This window comes from Diadema setosum, chromosome 22, assembly GCF_964275005.1.
Source record: "Diadema setosum chromosome 22, eeDiaSeto1, whole genome shotgun sequence".
NCBI classification, from domain to species: domain Eukaryota; kingdom Metazoa; phylum Echinodermata; class Echinoidea; order Diadematoida; family Diadematidae; genus Diadema; species Diadema setosum.
In genome coordinates, this window is record NC_092706.1 from 12,950,996 (window position 1) to 12,976,800 (window position 25,805).

At 38.8% G+C, this 25,805-nt stretch overlaps 1 protein-coding gene across 1 annotated transcript; it reads right to left on the reverse strand.

Annotated features, from left to right (window-relative positions):
• Window positions 1-947: 947 nt before the first annotated feature.
• Window positions 948-25,503, reverse strand: LOC140245147 (band 3 anion transport protein-like). Its single transcript, XM_072324746.1, has 17 exons — window positions 25,458-25,503; window positions 22,680-22,762; window positions 17,111-17,309; window positions 16,291-16,429; window positions 14,406-14,583; window positions 13,327-13,679; window positions 10,417-10,709; window positions 9,764-9,976; window positions 9,147-9,295; window positions 8,317-8,511; window positions 7,446-7,889; window positions 6,303-6,392; window positions 5,604-5,770; window positions 4,482-4,735; window positions 3,751-3,920; window positions 2,780-2,950; window positions 948-2,072 (listed from the first exon to the last, which is right to left on the reverse strand). Exons 1-17 carry the CDS (start codon window positions 25,501-25,503, stop codon window positions 1,992-1,994), a joined length of 3,225 nt encoding a protein of 1,074 aa, XP_072180847.1. The 3' UTR covers window positions 948-1,991.
• Window positions 25,504-25,805: the final 302 nt, after the last annotated feature.

Genomic DNA, 25,805 nt, shown 5'->3' on the forward strand with positions numbered 1-25,805 from the left:
AAGGTTATTACCTATAAAATGACACTGGTTACAAATTCAACATAATCTGCCATGCTTATTCAGTCACATAATTTCTTCCAGAAGAGCTGATAATATTTGTTGTTGCAACTTTCAAGCAGTGAATTAAGTAGCATGCATACAAAAGGTGAGCTCCTATCAGTCAAAAAAGCAAATACTGATAATATCAGGTGTGCTTAGATATCTTGCATATCCATCACCGAATTAGCTGTACCACTCAGTTACCTTAGCAGCCACTGACGTACAAGTGGGAATCCTGAGCACACATAAATTTTACACATCTGTATACCAGTGATTCTAAAATGGTGTATTTTTATCTGGACTCTGAGCCTTAACATTATGTAAATATTGAGCTCGGAATGGAACACCAATCATGAAATCGGAGGATGATGAACAGATCAAAACGTAAAGATTAAACCTTTTTTTTTTTTTTTCCCAGAGAATACAATATTCCTATTGGTCCCATTATCATTTATTCTAGCTTACTCATACTCCATCCAGGATGTATACTCCATGTAGTATGAGTAGTTTTTACTATGGCAAGCATCATCATAAGGTACGTGCTATGAAGCACACCAAGCATGAAGTACATGTCAAGTAAAGGAGCACAAGCAGGATGGTGAGATAGGGGTGAACTATGTCATCACACGCATCCCTGAGAGAGCGATGCTAACACAACAGACGTAAAGCACAATATACTGTAAAATTGGAAAATTTTTCTCAGTGTCGACATTTTTGTGCAACATAAAAACTAGCACAAAAAATATATGCACCAGAAGATTTTTTACTTTGTATTTTACATTTGGATTCTGCAGAAATAAAAACATGTGAAATTCATCTCACAAGTCGCAGCGTGAAAAGTTACATGCGCTTAAATTTCCACTTTGACAGTAATCTACTTGGTCGACTGAGGGAAGGTTGTGCTTGCAGCTTAATCGCACACCACTGCTCGGTGGCTGAGAATCAACTACACAGGAATTATGCAAGGCATCTCCACATCAGGAATCTAGGAATGATTCACATCATTTGCTGTTCTCTTTCTTTTATTGGTAAACACTAATCATTCACAAAATGAACGTCTACAACCAAAACTCAGAGCAAAAGACGAAATTCTGTACAACCATATATTTCTACAGTTTCTCAAAGAACACCCTTTGATATCACTCTCTGTGATATACACTATTTGAACGAACCCTATTGCTTGTTCCATTCTTTTTCCATTATCATACCCTCTCCTGCACTTGTCTTACTATCTCCCCAAAGTTCTTCAAGTAGGTGATTAGATTTTTGTAAGATTTGTGTCCTATGTTGATGCAGAAGAAGCATAAGTCACTAACTAAATGTCACTTTGTACATGTACATTCGCAATTGGCAAGCACAATGTAATTAGCTGCAAAGGTGTGAGAATTTGTCCACTGGTCAAAAGGGAGAGATCCTATTTACCAAGCACCATCAATGATGGGACTACAATGTATATTGTACAACAGCATACAATGCCCATTAAGTGTTGGATGGAAATAACTTATTGTCTTCTTGTAATGCAACACATTATAGGCCCCCATGCCAGTGGAAAGGTGCCTTCACAACGCCGACAAAATCATATCAAGTTCATTTCGTCAGCATGAGTAAATGATGTCAAATATGGCGGTCATCCACAGAAAGAGAGACAGAGGTATGACCAATACAAAAATATATATTTTTTTAATGTTACGAGGTTGACATCAAAACAAGAGAGGCTTTAAACAATGACAGGGGGGCAGAAATAAGACATTTTGGACACACACAATTATCTGTAATATATCTCTGATAAATTCTAATCCACTTGCTACATTGCACGCATTTTCAGAGAACACCAATTTTGTGCGGCAAGCGACGAAGATGCAAATTTTGCTGTTTCATTGTTATCAAGCTGTTGTTGCCAAGTCTGCATCCTGTCTCCATGGAAACCAGCACCACACCCCGCATCCTCCTCCTTAGACAGGCATGTGGGTCGCTTGGTATTCATCCCCCCTACCTCCATCCACGGACTCCTCCTCCTCCTCCTCACAGTCGAGCTGATGAAGGAAAAATAGAAATAATGCATAAAAGGAAAGTTAGTGGGCTAGTTAACCAGACAGTACCTGACGGTGATGAGCAGGTTCAATAATGTTGATAATATTATGTAGCTACAATTAGATTTTACGTATCAAAGCACTCCATGAAATAAATGGGTAAAAAAGGAAAGATTCACATTAAGATATCTATCACTCAGTCAAACGAGTAAGTTGAACAAGTAAGTTGAACCAGTAAGTTGTCTGGTAAGAAAAAAAAATCAACATATCCATCTTCATAACACATTCTCAAAATTGTTCCAAAGTTCAATCCCCACAGGCAGATGGAAATAAATGTGATACATTAAATCTAGTATCAATCTTTGGAAAAACTATAAGAGATCTGGAAGAAGATCTTTTATTACTAGCAGGAGTCCCATCTTCTGGTAAGACATGCTAATATAGCCAATTATATACAAAAATGAGACAAATTTATCAAGAATCACACATTTTCGATTAATCTAGAAAAGCATCTCATCAATTTGTACTTTTTGCCAGATTTGACTTCCCAGACTCTTATTCGACACAAAAAAAGGGCATTTTAAATCAAAAGAAATCCTACGGTCTCACATAATGTGACATCATGTTGGTGCATGACCTGACGTGGTAAATAGACTAAAATCAGATTTATATCATGATTATCTCGTGAAGTTGCCCATGTTTCAACTTACCGCATCAAGCTCCTCCTCTGTGTAGATGAATCGCATCAACCTCCGGATGGCGACAAGGAGGATGAAGAAGAACGGGAAGCAGATGGCGATGATGGAGGACTTGATGAACCAGAGCAAGGTGAGGCAGACCAGCTGGATGAAGGTGAAGAGGTGGATCTTCCAGGCTTTCACCTTAAAAGGTGGGAGAAAAACGGAGGATGGGGATGAGACAGTAGAAGAGAGGTGGATGGCATCAAGGGAAGGGAGCTGCTGTGTCAGAATCAGCATCACTTACAGAAATGTGTAATTTGCATCCAACAGAATAGTGATGCTGATGGGAAATGAACCCATTAACATGGACTTTCTTCCCTTCTCTCTGGAGAGACAGGCCTTGCCAAGTTTTTAGCAAACTACTAAGCAATGATTGCAGCCAGCTACTTTCATTCACTCACAGGCCATTGACATACGCACAAAAAAAAAAAAAAAAATCTGATAAAGAGACTGACTAAACATTCTTAAACCTTCTCCTACAAACCCACATCCATGGCAGCAATTTAGAGTGAGATATTTTACCATTATTAACACAGAGTACTGTAAAGCAAGATATTTTTGCGGCATGAAATTTTTCATGAATTGTAGCCCATGGCCTTTTTCACAGCATGAAATTGCCACTAGCATTCAGTGCATATAGTGTACACAGGAGCTTTAGTGTGCATTTTAATATCGCAAGTCTTGGCTCTCACAAAATAAAAATGCGCCCAAACTTGTCTTGTTTTACAGTATACAGACTTTGGATGTCATACATAGACTAAAGTACAGGGCAACTTACTCCACGACTAAAGTCAATCATCCAAAACAAATTTAAAAACAAGACCTCCAAAAAGAACAAAAGGAGAGAAGAAGTGAAGTTACAACTTCATGTCACCTCTTTATGATGGGGACATTTTGGAATACTGCAAACGTGTTCAGAGAATTTGGTGCAGAGCTCTTACCATTCGGATGTATCTCCTGTCTGGGTGGTGCTTGCTGGGCATGAAGAAGACCTTAATCCTCTCGATGACCTGGAGACCGCTCAGGGAGCAGAGACCAAGGTAGAGGAAGACACCAAGGAGGACGGCGATTGGAACCTCCCTTAGCAACGGGGCCATGTATAGGGACAGGCCTGAGGAAAGTGATGGAGTGGGGAAGAGAGAGATAGTTGGGGTGAAGTAGAGGGAGAGAAGGAGGAAACTTTAAATTTAAATAGCACTGAAATTCACATTTCACTCTTTGCTTGTGTTGCCCAATTATGAGGACTGAATATAATATATTGTATATGCAATATTATATACACAAAAATGTAAGCACGGATGTCACATTCTTGTCGAGATCAGAGATAATATTTTTGGGTGTTGTTAAATTCACGAATAGCAACCAACTCCCAAAATTACTATCACTAACAATACTACTGCTTTTACTAATACTACCACGACTACCATTACTACTACAATGACTATTACTACCACTACTACAACTAATACTACTACTCCTACTACTAACACTATGACTAATTTCATTACTACTCCAACTGCTGACACTTTTACTTACATTTGATGTTTGATCTTACAAGACTACTACAGATCCTAAAAACAGCAATCATATGACAATATCCATGTATATCATGTCACATCTGTCAGAAATAAGAATAAAGTTGACAGCGGTGGAGAAAACAAGAGAGACCTACCGATGGCCAGGCTGACAAAGAAGTTGGTCATGCGCTGGTCCTTGATGTGGTCTAGCCGGGGCTTCACACCGGGGGCGTCAGTCCGCGTCATCACGCTCAGACTGGCCACGTGGGAGACAGTCCGAACAGTGGCCGCGCACATCCAGGGCAGGCCCAGCAGGCCCGCCATCATTGTCAGAACGCCCATGATGAAGAGGTCGAGGTGGAAGCCGGTGCCCTTCTTGAGCTTGTTCTCCCGCTTGCCGACGATGACACTAAAAAATACAGAAAGTAACAACAGATGGGGCTGAAATGAGTTTATCATTATGAGGAAAAGGTACAGAATTGAGCAAATTGTGTGATAATTGAAATATGTCTTCTCTAGAATCTTTACATCTGATTGATTGATAATAGGATCATCTTTTGACTACTGTAAAAGTGGAAATTTTTGTGGTGTTGAAATTTTCGAGCATTTTGCTCAACCCGAAACTAGCGTGAAAGTTAAAGCACACAAATATTTTTGTTTGCCATATGTTCCAGCAGTTGGTGACTTATTCCGTGGACTTAAAAGCACGCGAAACTCTTCTTACCCCGCCGAGTGTGAAAAATGAGTCGCGCAAAAATATCCACTTTTACAGTATGTTTACACACAAAAAAAATTGTACTATGACCAGAGTGTAGTTTGATAAGATACATTCAGCCAGGGTATAGTTAGCACACTTGGTAGATATTTCGAGACAGTCTTTCTCCGTTCTGTGTAAATTCTTGGCCTTTTTATAGACACATTGTACAACAAGAAATTTTTATGTACATGACACTTTCGGAAATTTCGAGAGGAGCCAAGATTTGTGAAAGTAAAATGCATGTGAATTTTTTTTTTGTCTACACAATGCATTGAATGCCAGTATAGTGCTGTACACTAACATGGTTGACAATTTACAAAGTTTCATGCTGCGAAAAGGGCCATCGGCTCCGATTTGCGAATGCTTCGTGCCGCCAATGTTTCTGGTCTTACAGTATGCCATACACTTATCATGGATTCCGCTCATCAGTAGGCCTATCAAATCACCAACCCTCACTCGCCAAATGCTACACTCTCAAGCAGGCGTCGTGAGTTGGGTCCAAAGTGAAGTGGTAACTCACCCAGTGAGGAGCGTCTCCATGTAGAGCAGGATGAAGACAAGGAAGGCGGGCACACACGCCCCCATGATGGCGATGAGGGGCATGCTCTTGGAGAGACCCATGGGGTTAATAAACCAGCCCCGCTGGCTGGGATCCGTGGGCACAAAGCCATCGCCGATGCTCAGTTTCTGCAGAAAGCGAGATGGGAGAGCCCTCAAAGTTGTTGAAACTCGTCTATGGACGTATCAGCCACTTTCAAAAGCTATATCAAGCTGAAAAGTTCTTCAAATTTGCTTCCTTTATATCTCATTATTGGAATTCATTTAATATGCAAGTACCTGCATATGCACAATATATAATGTTACTGTCTATGCTTGATTAGAACCATATGTTAAGAATGGTAGAAGGCTTAACATTGCACCACATATTCTTTCTTGGGTATGTACATGCATGTGGTCCAGAAAAGCACAGTATGTAAATGTTACTGTCAGTGCTTGATTAGAAACATATGCACAGTATGTTATATTACTGTTTGTGCTTGTTTGTATCAAAGGGATACATGTAATTGCGATAGATACTGACTTCTTCTTACATAGGCCTACACACAGTGGTGCAATGTCGGATGGAACGTGAACCCTTAACCTTTAACACTAATCCCACACATTTCATTTATTCATTCCATCTCTTAATACGATCTAACACATAAGAGCAGAAACTCACCTGGAGGTAAACATTCTTGGTTACGTACGACACTGTAACCATGACAGTTATTGCTATGGCAATGCCGATGTCACCGAATGCTCTTCTTGACTGCAAAGGAAAGAAAATATCAAAATGTATTTACTGTACCACACAGGCAACTTGAGTATGTTGTATTAGAGAGCTGTGCAGAGAGACTCCTATCCATATTTGTTTTGAAATATTTGAACACGGACAGCTGCTATTGCATTGTCCAAGTTTCGACACTAGCTGGCAGCAAACAATAATCTCTTGAGCCCTAGCTCAAACAGCAAATCTTTCACAACCACATAAACTGTCCCTGATACTTAATAGCAAAAAGAGCAAACATGAAATAAAGCAAAGCAGTCTGTTCATTAGTGGATAAATACTGACCACCAGCTCTTAATAAGTTGTGATTATACACTCCAGATCCTCAAATAATTTTGGGTGCACCGGCGCACTTAAGTATTTTCCGCGCAAAATTTGACACTAAACAAAACTTAGTGGAAAATTGTAATGGGCTTCCGAAATTCAAACAGCCCATATAGATTATACATTGACTGCTGCAAGGACAACATTGATTGCACTTTTTTTCTTTCATATCAACATGAAATTATATCTAATATTTGTTCCATATCTTGCAAGCTTCAAAGTGCAGTCCTTTCTTCATCGTCATAGATTAACCCTAAAAATAAGCAAATCTGATGTTTTGAAATGTGCAATAGATTAACCCCCAAAATGTGCAAGATCAAAAATGTGCAAATCTGTTCGAAATTCAGAGTCCTAGTAAGTTGACAATAACAATACTTAATTTGATGACTTCTTTTATGTTTCATGTTTATTTACTCAAGTATCAATATATTCAAATTTATTCATTTTGATTTATTGATTGATTTTTATTTATTTTTTATTTATTTCATTTTATTCACTTATTTATTTATTTAATTATTTAATTATTTATTTATTTATTTATTTATTTATTTATTTATTTATTTATTTATTTCATTTCATTTATTCATTTATTTATTTATTCATTTTTTTTTTTTTGGGGGGGGGGGGGAATGTTGAGGTGTTAAAGAAGGTTTCATGAATGTAAATCAACCTAACTGTAACTGAGAGGCACCTCTTGATCAATGATCTTACCGTTCTTCCCAAGAAGCGACTGTTCCTAAATTGGCGGATGAAGAACGCGATGAAGAAGGTGCCGAACGTCAGGATTATCGACATGAGCGTCGTGTTCGGCCTTGGGTTCCATCCATACGGGACGTAGCACTTCTTCTTTCCCCCCTTGTTGTACTTGTCCTCGCCGTAGTAATTTGTGCCGTTTGTCACGTTGTTCACGACGTTGAAGAATGTCGTGAGATCGCTGCCGAACGGCGTAGGTGACGGAGAGGTGATTGTGGCCGGACTCTGGCTGGGAAACAAATTGTCCAGGTCCACTTCTGGGGTGAACATTGGCTCTGTGGGCGACACATAGATGTTGGCGGGGTTCGTTGAGTTGTAGTACATATTCAGAGGAGTGGAGACATAGCTGTCATTGAGATTGGCTGGACAGTAATTCTCCTGGAAGGGATTCTGGCAAGCAACCTATTCAAAACAACAGAAAAAGAAAGAGAGCGATACAAAGACAGTAATAGATAATGGGAACTGCAGGTCAAAGTAATGAACCCACCATCCGCATCACTGCAGCATAAATGCAAACTCAAAAGGCATGACTGTGTTTCACCAATTACGGTAGAATCATAAAAGTATAGATCTAATATTTTTTGTCTAACAATGGTCTCTACATAAGAGAAACACAGCATATGATAAAATAGCATAATCATGAACACATGCAAACTCACTACACATAGTAGAAATCTACTAACAAAGATCACGTGAAAATAACGTAGAAGCAAATTCCCACCTGACATCAGAGGAGGTAAAAAAAGAAATGACAACAAATGGAATGACACATCTACAATGATAACTTGGGTAGCAATTCCAGCAGAACTTCATTGAAAACAAATCTTACATATTTGAGGCCGGTGGCTGTCTCGTAGATGAAGATGATGGAGATGAGGAGGGCAAAGATCTCCTCCGTGAATCTCGTGAAATGTCGGACCAGAACGCTGCCCTCGACGGCAACGCAGATGGTTGCTATTATTGCCGTCCATATGCCAATCCACGCCCTGAATGGTAGCAGCTCTATTTCCATGCCTTTACAAAACTATAAGAAAAAACAATTTCGGAATGATTAGACTCAATTGCATTCAATTGTAGTTTACCAATTGCAGTTCTCCAAAGCAATTATGTAATATCCAACAGTGTCAAAGTATACCTGTTGTGTGTCAAATATGGTAGAATTATGAATTGTCTGATTTGAATCCTTCCTGATTTTTGCTTAGTCTTGAAGGTAAGCATTCCTGTGCTTGTCACATTGGCTTGAATTTTTATAATTTCCGTTGTAAATCTGAGAAGTCAAAATTAAGTTGTTGACTGATACTCATAAGCTTTCACATGTAGCAAGTCAGAGAATCAGTTGGTGCCTCATATTTCAAACAGAAATAGGGTTCATGCTGTTTCTTAAAAGTTCAGCAAAAGAAATCATATTACACTAATCTCTAACAATCGATATCATTTTCTTATCTGTTTTTAACATGAGGATATACATTTTTATCTTTCTACACACAAAAAAAAACAAACAAACAAACAATACTAACAAAAGTAGGTAAAAAGCCCTAGGTGCAGCCAAACCTGAACAAAAGTCAAAACTGAACATCAACAACTGATCTAAATTAAAATGAAGCAGCCTCAAAAGCTTAATTATTTCAGAGTAAAAGGATTAACCACTTCACAGTTTACCTTCAGTAGATGCTCTTCAAAGACTAACACCGGTCCCGTAGGACCAATGATGATGAGAGGTTGGCCCGAGAGAAGAGAGAAGATGATACCATTGAGAGATGTTGAGACAATCATTTCGGACACACCCATCAGACCCTCGGTCATTTGGCCTGTTACGCAAAAAAGAACAGCACAGGATGAATGGTGACAGTTTCTGAGCAACAGTAAAGACAGTAGGGTCTATACCAATAGGTCTATGGAAGATTATGACTTTTAAGGGCTGCTCTTTGCATTTGCCTATGTCTGCACTATCACTTTACTTGTGGCTGAAATAGAAAAGCTCACGTCTGCTTGGTATCAATACAGACCTCTACAAGAAAGATTCACATCCATCTACTAAACACGAACTGAGAGATCTACCAAAAAGATGTGATCCAAAACTAATCAGTAAATTTGTCCTTGTATTCAAAATACATTAATCTTTCTCTCACTAAAGGACAACAACATTACGCATACACTTTGCATGTTTATTTGCAGTCTTGTCTGAACATAATATCTTGCAATGATGATATTCAATGGTCAACTTTTCTCATTAACTGAAAAGCGACATAAAATTTCAAAATTGTTCTCCTCCTCACCCAAGATACCACCGAACGTGATGGCAGGTGAAAGACAAGCGAAGTAGAGAAAGACAAAGGCAGCCAGGCTGGTGATGTTGAAGGAGTCGTAGATGTCGGAGAGGTAGTGAGGGTATCTCCTCCGGATGTCCTTGTAGAGACCACCAAACAGGTACCCCGTCCGCCGGAGCGCATCACCATGAATCTGCTCCTCTTTCAGCATCTGCTTCAGCGCTACAAAGACGAAAGAGTATATATGACAGGGGTAAAATTAACCCTCAGGTCATATTTTTTTCCCTGCTTGTGTTCAACAATATTCACTGAAAAAAGTGAACATCAAAACACTGTTTTTCACATCAAATTTACACCTCATAGTACATCACTCTCATCATCATCCAAATTATAGTACATCACTCTCATCATCATCATCATCATCAACATCACCATCATTTCCTCTGCCACCACGTTTATCAATTGTCGCATTTGCCAGTCAACGTAATTACCGCCAAAATTGACACTTTCACTTAATACAAATGCCATCAAGATGAACATCAATTGATCACCAGGACCAATGTCATACCTTTTCAAAGATCATCAACTTCCCGACTATGAAGCCTGTCGTCATGGCAACATTCTCTCTCTCTCTCTCTCTCTCTAGATGTCTCTGTGCTTACCTATGGTATCTGCCTCCACCAGTTTCAGGGTCTTCCGCCTCCGCATCACCTTCTCCTGCTCTTTCCTCTGGAGACGGGTGATCGGGAGCAGCAAGTCTCTGTCCCACTCTCCTGGTGGCAGGACCATGGTGTCGTTCAGGAACTCGTTGATGCCGACCAGGATGTCGTGCCTCTCGAGCGCCGAGTAGGCGATGTTGCGGAACACCTCGTCTGAGAAGAGGGTGGCAAGGGCGCGGGCAACCTCGTGGTACTCCAGCGTCGGAAGGGGAGGCCCAGTGACCAGGAAAATGTATCTACGTGTATAGAATTGGGTATGAAGCATTCACAAATTAATTCTGATAAGCCTCATTTTGCTCTTTTTGAAGTTCAGGCCACCTCTTCAAGAGAAGTGCCCTTACAGTACATAAGAGTAATGAAGATACAATATTGTGAACATAATCAATTATTACTGCAACAAATATGAAACATAAATTACAAATAAATGGAAACCTTGACAAACACAATCCCTTCTCAGTATCAAATATCATCAACGTCTGTGAAAAATCTTTTACAGTCTAACAATCAATACTGAGAGAAACTAAATTCAGTATGCTCGTACACATTCAAACAATCAAATTCTCTTCTCGTTTCAGCCCCAGGACTACACATTTGAAAATAAACACGAACAACTTCTAGCAGATCAGGCATGCTGCAAAATGTACCATTGTATCTTATGAGAAAAGTGCAATGATTGTTTACGAAAGAAAATATTCTGGGAGTAATCAGGTGGTCAAAACTTGGCCCTAATGCATTATTCTTTGGTATGGTTGTAGGAAAAAATAATTTAGCTGTTTTTAATCATTTTCAAAGGTTTTCAGCAACTACATATCACTGGCAGAAAATGCTCAAAACTTGCAGTAACTGTCAAGAATACCACACAAGCATATTTTTCTCCCATATCACAGTAAATCAATTGTAACATTACAGGATATTTCTTTGTTTATTTAATATAATATTCCCTGATGTCACAATCAAACAAAGTCATAAATCATTCTGTGGCATGTTGTATTGTATATTGTTGTACAAGTTCTCTCCTTTGATTCTCTCAGATTTCATCATAAAGCTTAGACTGAGTCAAATGTAAACTGGTTTGATATGAACACCTCTTATGCTGAAGTCGAACAATCCTATTATCTATCAAAATATAACCATGCCCTTATTTCCAGCAGTGCCGGAAGGCATATGCACATGTTGCATCTTTGTATATATGTACCTGTCTTGATACTTTCGTGTGTGAACACAGGAACCCCCCTATAAACTCCTACAGATGTATCTGTACTCTTTTTGCCTTTCTACAAGTAGTTGCAAATTTCTGGTTGCTTGATTCTGATTGACAGATTGAATGCTTCAAGTATGTCTTTGTGCCTTGTTCAACATAGATAGGAGCTTCATGTCATTACAGATTAGAATATACATATGTGCAAAGCACTTGACTTATTCCCTCTTACTGTAATTGCATAGAAACTGCCTTGATACGGACATCATGTACATCTCTAATTATCACTGATAGGAGATATTCCGACAAGTCAGCAACCTACAGATGTACATTGTGTATTCTGTTTAGTCAATTATCAAGAGGAAACGAAAGTCCATTTCCACTGGAAAGAGGATCATATCCTTGATGAATAAAGTGTTGGCAACACTTCAACTGGTTCACCCCAATGCACTTTTCAAGGGGATGCTACGGTTGACATCGCTTTTGATCAGTTTCCATCTCCATACAAAATGAACGATGAAATTACATATATGCAGGATCCAACTAACAAAACCAAAACTAAACATTGATGTGCCAGAAGATCTGGAATGTTATACATAACGATAGTGTCATACTGCCCACATACTTCCAATATCATTCAAATTACAAATGTTACAATTGTCTTCAAAGTTAACTCGTTATTCTGATATCATCTTTAGGTGCAAATTAAATAAGAAAATGGAAACATTATTGTATTACTGTATACAAAAAACTACAATTTTTGTAAAGTATTCAATGTCCACTTCCAAGACATGACTGAGATCTTAAATCTTACGATCTTGTAAAATGTTATCTTCTGACCTCAGGCAAACCAAATCAAATATGCGCAGACAAAGAAGATATTCAGAAGTACCAGCTTTGTGAGACCTTCTTCAATACATATTGCAGGCCTATATCACAGCACAGTATCCCATATCACAATCCTTTGCTCATCTAAGTGTGATGTTTCCGTCAACTTCATTCCAATTGTGCAGCAGAGGAATCGTGGAAATCTTAAAACAAACGCTTTTCATGTCTGTCTTGGAAACGAGGCATTTTGGCAAGCTTCAAACATTTTCAAGACTTATTTAAACATAATGACATATCAAACAGCTTCAAGGATTGTCAGTGGTATATGTAGCAGAGGAATCATGGAAATCTTAAAACAAACGCTTTTCATGTCTGTCTTGGAAACGAGGCATTTCGGCAAGCTTCAAACATTCTCAAGACTTATTCAAACATGGTGGCATATCAAACAGCTTCAAGGATTGTCAGTGGTATATGTAGCATCATCCCAGCTACCCTTTTCATGATTTGTGCTCAGAATTCTTAATTCTCCCCATTAGAATTGTTAATTTCTGTAAAAAAAAAAAGAATATATAAACAGGAATGAGAATGAACTTTTATAGTGACTTAGAAGCATGTACTCTAAATGCGGAAAAACTTCATGGTGTGAAAAGTTTTACATGACTGAACGTGCAAAAATGATATCATGCAAGTATTTTTTGAGATGTGAGATATTGTACGAAAATAATCCCTTCCCCAAATTCATGAATAAGCAATGTTTAATGGAATTGGGTGGGTGTAGAAAAATTAATTACAAAAATGTTTCGATGTTCAGAAAGGAAAATCGGTACCTGAGAGGAAGGGGAACCTCCAGAAAGTTTTCAAAGTGGATAGCCTCGTCCAGCCTGACCAGGGCCATGTAGGGGGCGTCCAGGTTCTCTTCCTTCGCAACCATCACGAGTGCGCCCTCCGCGTCCGGCGGGATCTTGCGCATGATGCCGTCGGTGGAGCGCGGCTGCTGGTGTGAGGTGATCGTCGCCGCTGAGGGGCTGCGGTTGATGCCCGGCGCGGCGATGCCGTCCACGGTCTTCTTGCGCTGCTTCAGGGACGGCTGGCTGACGGGCTCTTCAACTGTGATGCCGCCATCTGTTTTGTCGAGCTTGTCTGCCTCCAGCATGGACATTTTGGACTCTAAATCAGCATGCTGTGCAAGAAAAAAGAAAAATCGCCTCTTGTCAGGACATGCATACTACTTCAGGTCTGGAGTTCCAAACTGTAAGGGCACAGTTTTAGAATACAATGTATCCTTTTAGACACATCATGAAACAAGAAGCTCATCTTGCCTACAATCATGCAAATTTGAAATCATATTCATTCAAAGTCATTCCATACAGTTGGAGTGACATTAATACAACTTTCCTGTATAATACAACTCAATGTAAAGAGAAATTACAATAAAAAATACTGACAAACACAATAAGTGGCTGTAAACGCACCAGTGTAAAGTAAAAAGCATTTTGTTGTTGTTGTGAAAAGGAGCAATGAAACAAATAGGGAATAGCCAGCAGTTTTGAGAACATCTTTACACTAAGAAGCAAACAAATACCAAACAGGAGTATCAATCTTTTTCAGAGTTGTAAAGGTACAGTGCACTCACGTCACAACATACACGGTTTTAATGAAATTCTCACTACAGTGAAGTAAATATTCAGGTTCCTAACTTATCAGCAATATATCTTCATATACTTTACTGTTTGGCTATAATGAAATTTCATTATAATGAAAGAAAATTGCCAGTTCTGAGGGCTTTGCTATGACGGGAGTCACCTGTATGGCATAAGTTGGATATAAAATGAAGCTAAACAAGATGCTGATCTTCCTTTGATAATGCCCATCCCTCCTCCATCTGCCGGTACCTCCCAATACTCACCCCGTTCCCGTTGGGGAAAGTGGTGCCTTCCATGGCGCTCATCGACCGGCTGACCTGCATGCCCACCGAGTTGTGCTGGTTCTGGTGCGACGTCCGGTGGTGGTGGCCAAAGTCGGCGATGGTCGACAGCCGCCTGATGGACGCCCGAACGATGTTGCTTGGCTCCTCATAATGGTGGCTTTAAGTGTATAATAATAAATGAGAAATTTGAGAGAGGAGAAAAAGGGCAATTACTTTGGGGGAAGTGAAAACATAGTTCTCATATGCCTGCGGGACTACTGACTTTTGCTCTAAAATGTGCACATGTGCATAAGAAATTAGTAAAATAATGACGTAATGAAAGTTTCAGCTGGGTAATGACAAAAATGGAAAATATTAGCCAAAAAGGTTTGCCAGAAGTACTACAGTCATAGAAAATACCTGATTGTGACTGCTATAAATTCTTTTTAAATAATTGATCATTGAAATTTGACAAATTGGACCACATCAGTATCCGGCAATCTCCTGGGCTTGAGTGAATCACATGCAGTTACACTGACTGTATTTTGAAAATAAACTGCTAGGGCACCCTCGATCATACATTATGTTTTACCCAGCAATGACTGCATGAGGAGGACGCTTCAGGAATATAAGCCGTGTACTACAATTGAAATTATTTTACAACTGTGATCTCAAAATACTCCAAAACAAATCAAAATATCTGTGATTTATAGAAAAGTCACCTAGTATATGAAATGATGATTGTAAATAGGACAACATTTGTTATTTTCTCAATTAACTTGCATCCAAATGGGAAGTACTGTACGAGTCATAACCCGGAAAAAAGTTGATCAACATGTGGTACTCTAGAGACTCGTCACACAAAGTGTAGCAGTCATAAAACTTTAGATTTCAATGACCTTCAAAAAACCCAAAACAAAACAACATCGGATCAACAATCAACTACACAGGAAGGAGTTAGTACAATATTATGTAACCAGCACTGACTTAGTGATTACTATTTGTATTTACTGCCATGGGAATCAAGCTACCAGTACCTTATCTTAAACTGAAACTTGTCGTGTTTCCCATACCTAACGTCACGGCCGCTGATTAACAGGCAGATTGGATGTGAACAGAAACCACAAACAATGCAATAATCTCACAGACAGCTGATGACTAACGATGCACAGACCCCCCACAATGACGTAAAATTGGTGGTGTAATGGAACAAAGTGACACAGCTGTATTACGCTTTAGTCACTGCAATATCTGCCCTTAAATTGACACTGATCAGAGTAACTTCATGATCGTGCCCCCCTGCTTGAAGATACTACACAATGCAAACTAACAATAACACACAATGTCATCATGTAAGATGTAGGTGCTTCAGCAAGTGATATGATTAAGCATATTGTTTTGGTTGTGTAGAGCACAGACATACAAGCATACACCACACGACCTTAACAAAAATTTTTATTTGTTGCTTCACTTGCTACTTTGAAAATCACATTAAAATCTATTAAAAGGTCAAACATATCCTTTGTTCAAACTAAGAAAATACTTTGCATAAAGCAGGATTGATACACTACAAACAACAACAGTAGCGAAAACAGCAGCAACAACCCCCTCCCCCTTATCCAGCAATGGTGGCACCAAAACTGTGAAAATTCATCAGTTTTAAACAGATTGTCTGATTTTCCTAAAAAATTCACTGTTGTGTTCTACTAATATTGCTGATTTCACTCAATCCACATTTATATTTGGGCTTTAATTTTTTTTATATTCTCCTTAAGTTACATGAAGAGATTTTTTTAAAAAAAAAGTTTTTGGGGTAGCCCCCAAAAGAATCAGGGAGAATTGGCAGCTCTACTGAATGCTTCAGAGCCAGTAGAAAGTCTCTCACCTTCCCAAACTCGCTCGGAGCATCTTGGAGATGACGAGGCGGTCGTTGTGACTCATGTCGTGCTCCCTCTCGAGGCCGTCGATGATGGCGTCGAAGATCCCCGGCAGGGTCGTCTTCTGGCAGTCAAGGAGCATAAGGCCTGAACAGACAAGTTGCACCAAACCAAAGATTGCAAATTGATAGTTTAAATTGCCGTCACAAGCAGCTATAAAATGCAGCGTCGTATGCTAAGCTAAATTTTACTCCAATAAACTCAAGTTACTCGTCCAAGTATGAATGTACTACTCTGGTTTGCTCTAAAGAAGGATTAAAAACTAGCAGAGATACAATGTACACCAGATGGCTGTCTTCTAACAGTCTGAGCATCAGGCCTATATGGACAAGTTGCACCAAAGCTTTGATTCCAAAGTGATTGTTATAACTGCCCTCACGACTGCAATTCAGCTAAAATTTTAGTTTAATGCATTATTAGCATTTTTTATAAGTTATTGTATTCCCAACATGGAGATGATAAACTAAGAACATTCATGTTATGAATGACATTATTTTGTGGAGTTCTGAATGCTACGAATACCAGTAAACTTGTGAAATTTGTGGAAGTGAACCTAAGCATGAAATATGGTGTATACAGTACAGTTTCATGATCAGCAGAGGATGAGATTGTTGTAGTGATTAGATTTGATTTAAAAAATTGTTGTAAACACATAACTCTGAGACGTAAGGAATTGCATCACAATGAAAAAGTAAGTATGATTGTCTAGAGTTTGGGTATGGTGGAGGGGATGGTAGGAGTAACCATGGCGATGAGAAGGCATCTTACCATTCTCCAGGCCCTTGCGTAGCTGTGGGAGGCTGTTGAAGGTCAGGGAGGCGACGTGGGGCTTCCCCCACCTCTCAGAGCCATCCTCCCAGTCTTCCTCAAACTTGATCCACCTCGCCCTCTCCTTCCAGATCTTCTCTTGGAAGCCCTCCTCAGAGCTGTTGTGGTCGTACTGCCATGCATCCAACTGCACAAAGAGCTGATAGTGGCAACCAGAGAGAGAGAGAGAGAGAGAGAGAGAGAGAGAAATAGATAGATAGACATAGAAAGATAGACAGACAGAGAGATAGATAGATAAATAGATAGATAGATAGATAGACAGAAGATAGACAGATAGATAGATAGATATAGACAGATAGATAGACAGATAAATAGACATAGATAGATAGAGAGATAGACAGACAGATAGACAGATAGAAAGATAGACAGATAGACAGAAAGATAGATAGGTATATAGACAGATAGATACATAAACAGATAGGGAGAGAAAGAATGCGAGAAAGATAGATAAGATAGACAGAGAGAGAGAGAGAGAGAGATGATGCATTAATATGCAATTAAATTTTTTACTTAGGAAATATTCTACATTTAAGTCCATCTGCAAATGCATTTTTCTATCTGCAAGGGCACTACCCAACATTCCAAATACAGTTAGATACAGTGTATACTGAATAAACTGACAAACAAATCAGAATCCTTCAGTGCATTCAAAAAGTAACCAAGCCCCGACGAAGTGACTTCCATGCCACCGTGCAGCAACTGACCTGTTTTCCAAACCTCCTTTGCTGGCGACGGCTACTATGGTTGGCTCTCATGATGTTCGATTTCATCTTTGAAATTCACTCCCGCATAAAACACACTTCCAAAATGTCACTTTGAATGATCGTCGTGTGATGCCTCTCTCTACAATCCAGTACGTAAAAATTCTCTTTGAGACACAGAGAGGCGCTAGACTTGAGGAAGACGGATCAAGTCCACATGATTCTTGACGGAGTGTGTGATCGGCGAACTATAAGAATGCTACCAGCTTGTGCATCTGAACCGTGGAAATAGTTTTGCTGATGTGCTCACGACTGTCGCTGAGCAGGTTTTAGCAAATTCACTCACTGGCAGCACATTTAAGAGACAGCTTTGAAAACAACAGGCAAACCCAACACATCGCTTTGTAGGAAATGACAGACTGAGATAACGGGGTTGAGATCTGACTTGTTTCTCTGCTGGTATAAATTGTTCCTGTGATGTCAAGAATTGTGCATGACACATAACAGGTCACCCTAACTGAGTAACAGATAATGGGGACACAGTAAGAGAAGCAAACTGAACAAATTTAATGGAAAGTAAATTCTCATAGCTCTTCAAAATATTAACTTTTAAACAAATTTTGCCCTAGTTCAGCACAGCTAGAAATTCATGAAAATGTCCATGCCGCAGGACACTCCATGTGAATGCAGGATTCTACAGAAGAACAAAAAGAAGATGAAACCTATGCTGTAGATTCTTTGTACGACTGGGTCTCGTATGCCCTACAGATTGGGGCTTCAATCTTCCGCTCTCCTCCAGCAATGATTCATTCTCCGGGTCTCAATCTGAGAGAGCAAAGATCGGAGGATGCTGGATTCCAGATGGCATCTGGCGAGATATTCCCAGCAGTGTGAACGTGTGAAGAGTGTGGAGTGGAGGCTTACATCACTGCTTGATGCTCCAGAGATGCTCCAGAGGGAGGAAAACAAAGATACTGGACAAGGACGAGGATGGGAACAGATCACGTAATACCGTACACACAGCTAACCCACGATCTTTACTTTAGTTCCTCAAGTATGTTCTAAGAAGATATACAGTATCCTTCAGTCTTTGACTCAAGCAGAACATTTGGTCAGCAAAACAGCCATAAAATTTGTCGTTATTTCCAGAATATTCAAACCTCCATCCTTCCAGAAATGTTTGAATCTCTCCATGGATGCAACTGTGACCAGCCAGCGAGACCGCAATGCGCAAAATGTCATCGTATTTGGAAGAACCTCAAAACACCATCAACGGCAAACATGAAACAAGCCAACTCAGGAGAAATTATACTGAACTAGAAATGTCGCTATGGCGACTGGTATGCCTCCGCCATAATGCATGATTCTCCTAATAGGTCTATAGTACATGTGGACAATGTGTGATTACATTTTCACAAAATTGGCAAAATATTAAAATGACATGTTTGTCACAAATGTATTGAATGTTTACCTTCCTTGACCTATGTTTATTGGATGAATAGGAGAGCATGTATTTGGGGATTTAAGAACTTTAACTTGACTTTAACCATTTCATAAGTTTATGCACTGAGTAATTTTCAAGGTATGGAGAAAAAGCGCAATTTCTGTATTGAACAGTAAATTGTTATCATTTTCATCTGGCCTTTGATTTATACGAGAATCACTGTCAGGCAGAACATACATAAATTCAGCATGTTCTAAGTTTCAAGATAACTTGAGCCACTTCCGAGATATGGAGAAAGAATTAAATTCAGCACTTTCACTTGATCTTTGACCTTTTGACCTTCGACCTTCTTGGCAAAAAAAAAAAAAATCCCAGAGAATCTCTATTGGGTTATACATGCATACGTCAAGTTAAAAAAAAAAAAAAAGTCCTGCTGGCATTGCATAAATATAAGGAAAATAGTAAAATTTTGAAGTATTGCCCTTGACCTTTGACCCCTGACCTTTGACCCGATGAACCCTAAATTCCCTAGATAACCACTGCCAGTCAGTAGATGCATATACATACTATGTTCCATGAAGATATCTTGAACAATTTCCAAGATACAGAGAAAAAAGTGAAAATTTAACATTTTACTTGACCTTTTGACCTTTGACCTTTTGACCTCATGACCCCAAACTTTCACCAGAGAATCTTAATTGGGTAGTACATGTATACACTAAGTTTCCAGAAAATATCTTCAGGCATTGCATAGATATGGGGGGAAATAGTAAAATTTTAAGCATTTGACCTTGACCTTTTGACCTTTGACCTTGAGCATGTGCACCCAAAAGTTGATAGGCACAACTTCACCCCCTAATACACATACATGCCAAGTTTCATTAGGATACCTCAAAAGGTTTTGGTAGTTACCCTGTCCACAAAATTCATTACGGACGGACGGAAGGACGGACGGACGGACGGAAGGACGGACGGACGGAAAGACGGACGGACGGACGGACGGACGGACAACCCGAAAACATAATGCCTCCGGCACCACTTCGTGGCGGAGGCATAAAAACAGACCATTGAGGTGACATGTTATGACGTATGACTCAAATCTCAAGCAGAGGGAATCTTTTCTGTGTACAAAAACAGCAAAGAGAAGATGGGATGACCAGTGCCATGTAGCGGTCAACACAACAACAGGAAAGACAGTAAATAGAACACTTTATCCTTGAAACCTGTTATTCATGTCACCCATCAATCGTCGATCTTGCTCTTTTTAAGCTCGAAGGACACAATAGTAAATAGATTTATATATAGAATACACACACACACATATATATATATATATATATATATATATATATATATATATATATATATATATATATATATATATACATATATATATACACATATATATATATATATATATGACTTAGATTTATCAAACATTCCCTGTGCACTAATATGTAAAAGAGAGTCTCCTGAAAATACAAGGTGAATGATTTCTGCTGCAAGTGATACACAAATTGGCTTTCATCAACCTAAACACACAAGCACTGATTGTTAATTTGCTTATCACCAATATGTTAATCAGTTGCAATAAAAACACCTCGATGTAAGAATTCATTAATTTGAACTAAAGTATGATTTTTTTTTCCCTTCAGTTCTGTCTGAACTAAGAACATATAACAGACTGATGCATTAAACCAGAGCTACAATGTATCACTGGTCTGCTATCATGTGTACAAAAATTGGAGGATTAATGTGTTGAGTCAAAGACTGAGATACTAGCTGTGGAAAACAAGAGGATGCTCCTGCCTGAAAGAACACCAGCAAACCCCTCCCATAAAAAAAGAAAGAAAAAAAAACAACACACACTTACACACAAACCAAAAACAAAAAAGAGAAACACAAAGAAAAGGTAGAAAAGACGCAAAGATTTGCGCATCACACATCCACATATTTACAGAGCAGTGTATAAACTTCCAAGACCAGTGCCAGCACTAAATTCAAATACAACAGATAAACTCCTCATTCAAGTTCAAAGGACATACCACCAGTAATCCCTACAAAAAGAGCCACTATGCAATGACCCCATTTACCAACACCTCTTTTGTTTACTCTGTGTAGTATGACCCTGAGGGAAGGGGGGGGGGGAAAACTTGGCAGTCATGTGACAATCACATGACAGCTACTGGGACAAAGAAGGTCATTACCCCTCCAAGGTGTTAATTAGGCATCAAAGAAGCTAGTAGCCTGAAGGATAATGGCCTTTGTCAACTGTAAGCCACAGAATGGGAACTACCCTATTCCATTCATCCAACCTTCAGTTTGAATGTCCTTAATTCACCTCTCCATACGGAAACCAATGTCAACAACACATGTTCATGCCTTGGCTGAAAATGTTCACTGTAAAAATGGAGTAGGAAATTCATCCTTGATGACAGTACATTGTAAACTGTGAAATATGAACAATCACCCCCAGCATTCCCACTGATTCCCACTGATTAGTTACTAGCCATCCCCTTTAAATGGGCAGTTTCCCCACATGCGGATATTAGTAGTACATTGACAGAATATAAGTAGAACACATCGGTGAAGTTTGAGAAAATTGGACAATCTGTTCAAAACTAAAGAGTTTTGATTGTCCAATTTAACTCAAACTTCACTAATGTGTTTTACTAATATTCCTACATCTACTGAATCCATATATTAATTCATTTGGATGTCATACCCCTTTGATATGATAGAGTGCCTCAAACTTTGTCGGCAAAGGAAAGAAAACAAGATGAGCACACTAATAGAAGGGAGGAAAAAAAAAGAGGGAAAACAACTAACCGATTCAGGAAGTGTATGACTTCGTGTATGAGAGAGGACCTGGTTTACACTAGTTTGGACCAGAACAACATCGACAATACTTTCACTGAAGGTGGGCAGAAATCAACCTCTCTTTCTCAAAAAAAAAACATACACACAAAAAAAACATGTTTCAAAATAGATCACAGCTAGATAGCTGCTGTTGTGCAAGAGTTTGTGGACTGGACGACCTTCTGTCACTGACTGAGCTGGTTAATCTTGATTGAAAACAGAAAAGACCAATGTTGTCGGACACTCCTAGAACACTGTGATGTGCTCCATTTGGTCATTTCTAAATGAAAGCAATCACGCAATCAATATCCCTTCGTCGTTTCTTACTTCCAAAAAGGACAACCAGAATTAATTCCGGGATCTGAGACTGTCAACAAAATGCTAGAGCAAACTGAAGACGCTGTTGTCGAAAGATATGTTGAGCCCTATCATCACACACCCTGATAATGTTGAACATATTGAAAGAAATAAATTGTCCCCAGGATCATCTTTACAACATACATACCTCGTGAGGTTCATGGGCCCTCTTGGTGCTAATTGGGAAGCGCTCTTGAGGGGTGAAATGTCTGCGATCCCTTCCCCTGGAATCTAGTGAAAGAAGAATGAATGGGGACATCATACATCATGATATTCATATGACATACAAGAGTTAGACAAGATAATTTACTGTGTACACGTACTGTGAAAGATATACAACTGTAACTGCACCATATTCACAAAATACAGTTTGAGGGACAGTCTTAAAATTCTGATCATTGTAACAACGTGGCAGCATTAAATTCCAGGTCACAATGAAAGACATTGTAGGTATGTGAGATACAGACTGTGCTTCCCATTCTACACTCTAAAGCCACTTGTAAATGTCTTGAGCACTCAAAATAGGCAAAAGAATTGAATGAAATTGAAATCTTTACAGTTCTTTACCATTCTTATCACTGAGCTGGTTCCAGTAATACACATTTGACTGTGGATGCATCCCTTCCTAATAACAGCTGAATGAAATAAAAAATATGCAAGCTTCACTCCTAACTGGGAGAGATGTACAATGTACAGTGTACAATACCTGCTACTGTCCAGAATGAGTGAAATGCTTCCAAAGTTTAAAATAGTTAAAAAAAACAACAACTATACACAGTGTTTTACATTTCACTTCATTCATTCATTCTTTGTCATTTCTAACAAGAATATAAATGTAGGCTACAACTGTACAAAACAAACCATGCTAACCCCTCCCTACAATATACATGTACATATTTTACATGATATATCAAAATATAGTAGAATCGAATGATATAGGCCTACATGTAAAAGGTTGTGAAGCAAAGATGCATGATATTTACTAAATAATGTTGAAAGTGGAGGGGAAGCCAAAAAGCAGGGCTTGCATTATTGCAATATGCATTCCCCTCAAAGCCATTATTGATAAGGTACAGAAAAATGTTGGCTACAGGGAAACATACTCTAGGAAAAACATGTCTCATCTATCAACATGCAATGTTGCTTATAATGTATGTACATTGTACATAGCAAAAAAAGAAGAAAAAAAAAAAAACCTGAAAAGGAACATGCCTGGGAGATGTTGCCATGACAACTTGCCATGAAAGCAGTGTTCCTGTTTATCTGTGTCCAGAATCAACAGTGCCAGCTGCATAAAAAACTTGAAATATGCAAACTGACTCCACCCCCCCCATCTGAGAGCTACATTATGTACAGTACAGTAGGTTTGTATGATTATGCTGCGCTCTGACCTTTTGTGACAATCAAATTTGTGTGTGGTTGTAAAAGTGTTGCAAAATGAAGATTTTTCCGCAGCCATCACTGCATCTTCTGCCACAAATGAAATCCAATAAATGATATCATTATTGTATGCGGAGTGATTTGTAAACCTGCAGTGACCGAAAACCATTGGTGCATTACTGGCGTAATGGTGACATCTACTGTATAAGTAGTAGACTCTGCCCCTACCACAAACACTTTTGTTCAATGTAAACACAAATCAAACTACAAACATACACTGATGAGTTATGCTGTCCTCATTTTGTCTCCTACTGTTTGACCACAAATGTACAAATGAGGACTCAATGACTATTTCATTTGATAAAGATATCATATGATAATCTCAATTTCACAGCGATACAAGCGTAGAATAGAGAGGGGTATACTTGTGTACAATGACCCTCGTTAGATGAACTTTTTGATTATCTGTTGAATACTGGCTGACCACAACCTATTTAACTCTGATATTGCTCATCAAAATCAAGCGGACAAAAAAAAAAAAATACATGTGTTTTATGCCCAGCCAAAATAACTTAAACAGATAATGATATCAAATATATGTTACAGGCATGCATCTTCTTCTTTTTTTCTCATAAAACCACACATTTTCATCTGTTAGAATGGTGTTTAGATTTTCCTCAGAACACCCACCTACCCTCCGACAGCAGATTTCATCAGGATTTGCTTTTTCTGGCAATGAGCAACCGAGTAAATCGAGTTTCTACTGGTGCAACCTTCTGTGAACCCAACTTGAAAATTGTCTGCATGAATGGTTGATGAGTAAGACATGGACCTTGAAACTAGGACCCAAAATCCTGACAGGAACCCAATTGCCTTTCCGTGGGATTACAATAACTCAAAAAAAGGAAAGTTGCCTAAGATTTGAGTGAAACAAAACAGCATCTTCTTCCAGAAGCAAAAAATAAAAAATAAAAAATAATAAAAACAAAACAAAAATGAGTGAATAAAAAGTAAAAATACATTTTTACCTTGTCCCTGAACATGAATTCATTATCAGCATATCTTTAAGAATGCTATAAACATGAGGAACTATAAATAGAAACCAATTTCTCCTCATATTCTTGCTGCCAAGTTAATAGCTTTGAAAAAAAACCAAACAAACAAGTCAAGCAATTACAGAAAAACACACAAAAAAGAAACATGATAATCTTGGTATCATACACTTACACAAGTACATGTAGGACTTGGACAAGGAAATGGCTGAAATTTTTAGCGTAAAACATCTACTTCGAAAAGAATCTTAAAGCTTCATAATCAGCACATTCTGGATATGCTGTATCATGTCCTTACATTTATGTGAGTCACAATGCAGACTACAAGGTTTTGTAGAGATCCTTTAAAACAAAAAATCTGAAAATTTTCCTCATCTAAATCAATTTTATTTAAAAAAATAGATTAAAAAAGACAAACTAACAAAGCAAAGGCTGTAATTATTTTGTTTCTTTCATTTCATTTTACAACACGCCAAGGCAAATGGAACACTTACTCTTTTTAGTTACCAGTCCATCAGCATTTCGGTCACTACCAGCCATCACACCTGTTTTGAACCCTTTTGATGTTTAAAAAGCTATTTGCTCCATAAAGACTTGTGCTTGTAATTTGATCCTCTTGAATCTTTCCTGTGCAAATCATTCTTGAGGTGTGAACATGCTGCTAAAAGAGTCTAGGACAAAACCCTCACTTCTCTTCTCTTTCACAAGGCTTTCAGACCTACCCAATTGTCTCAGAGGATTAGTCAGGCATAATCTGTTAATCCACTGATAAAACACTGCCTCAGATGTAGGTTGTTGTTGTTGTTGGGCTTTCTGCTCCTGTAGTCTTTATCAAGACCTAG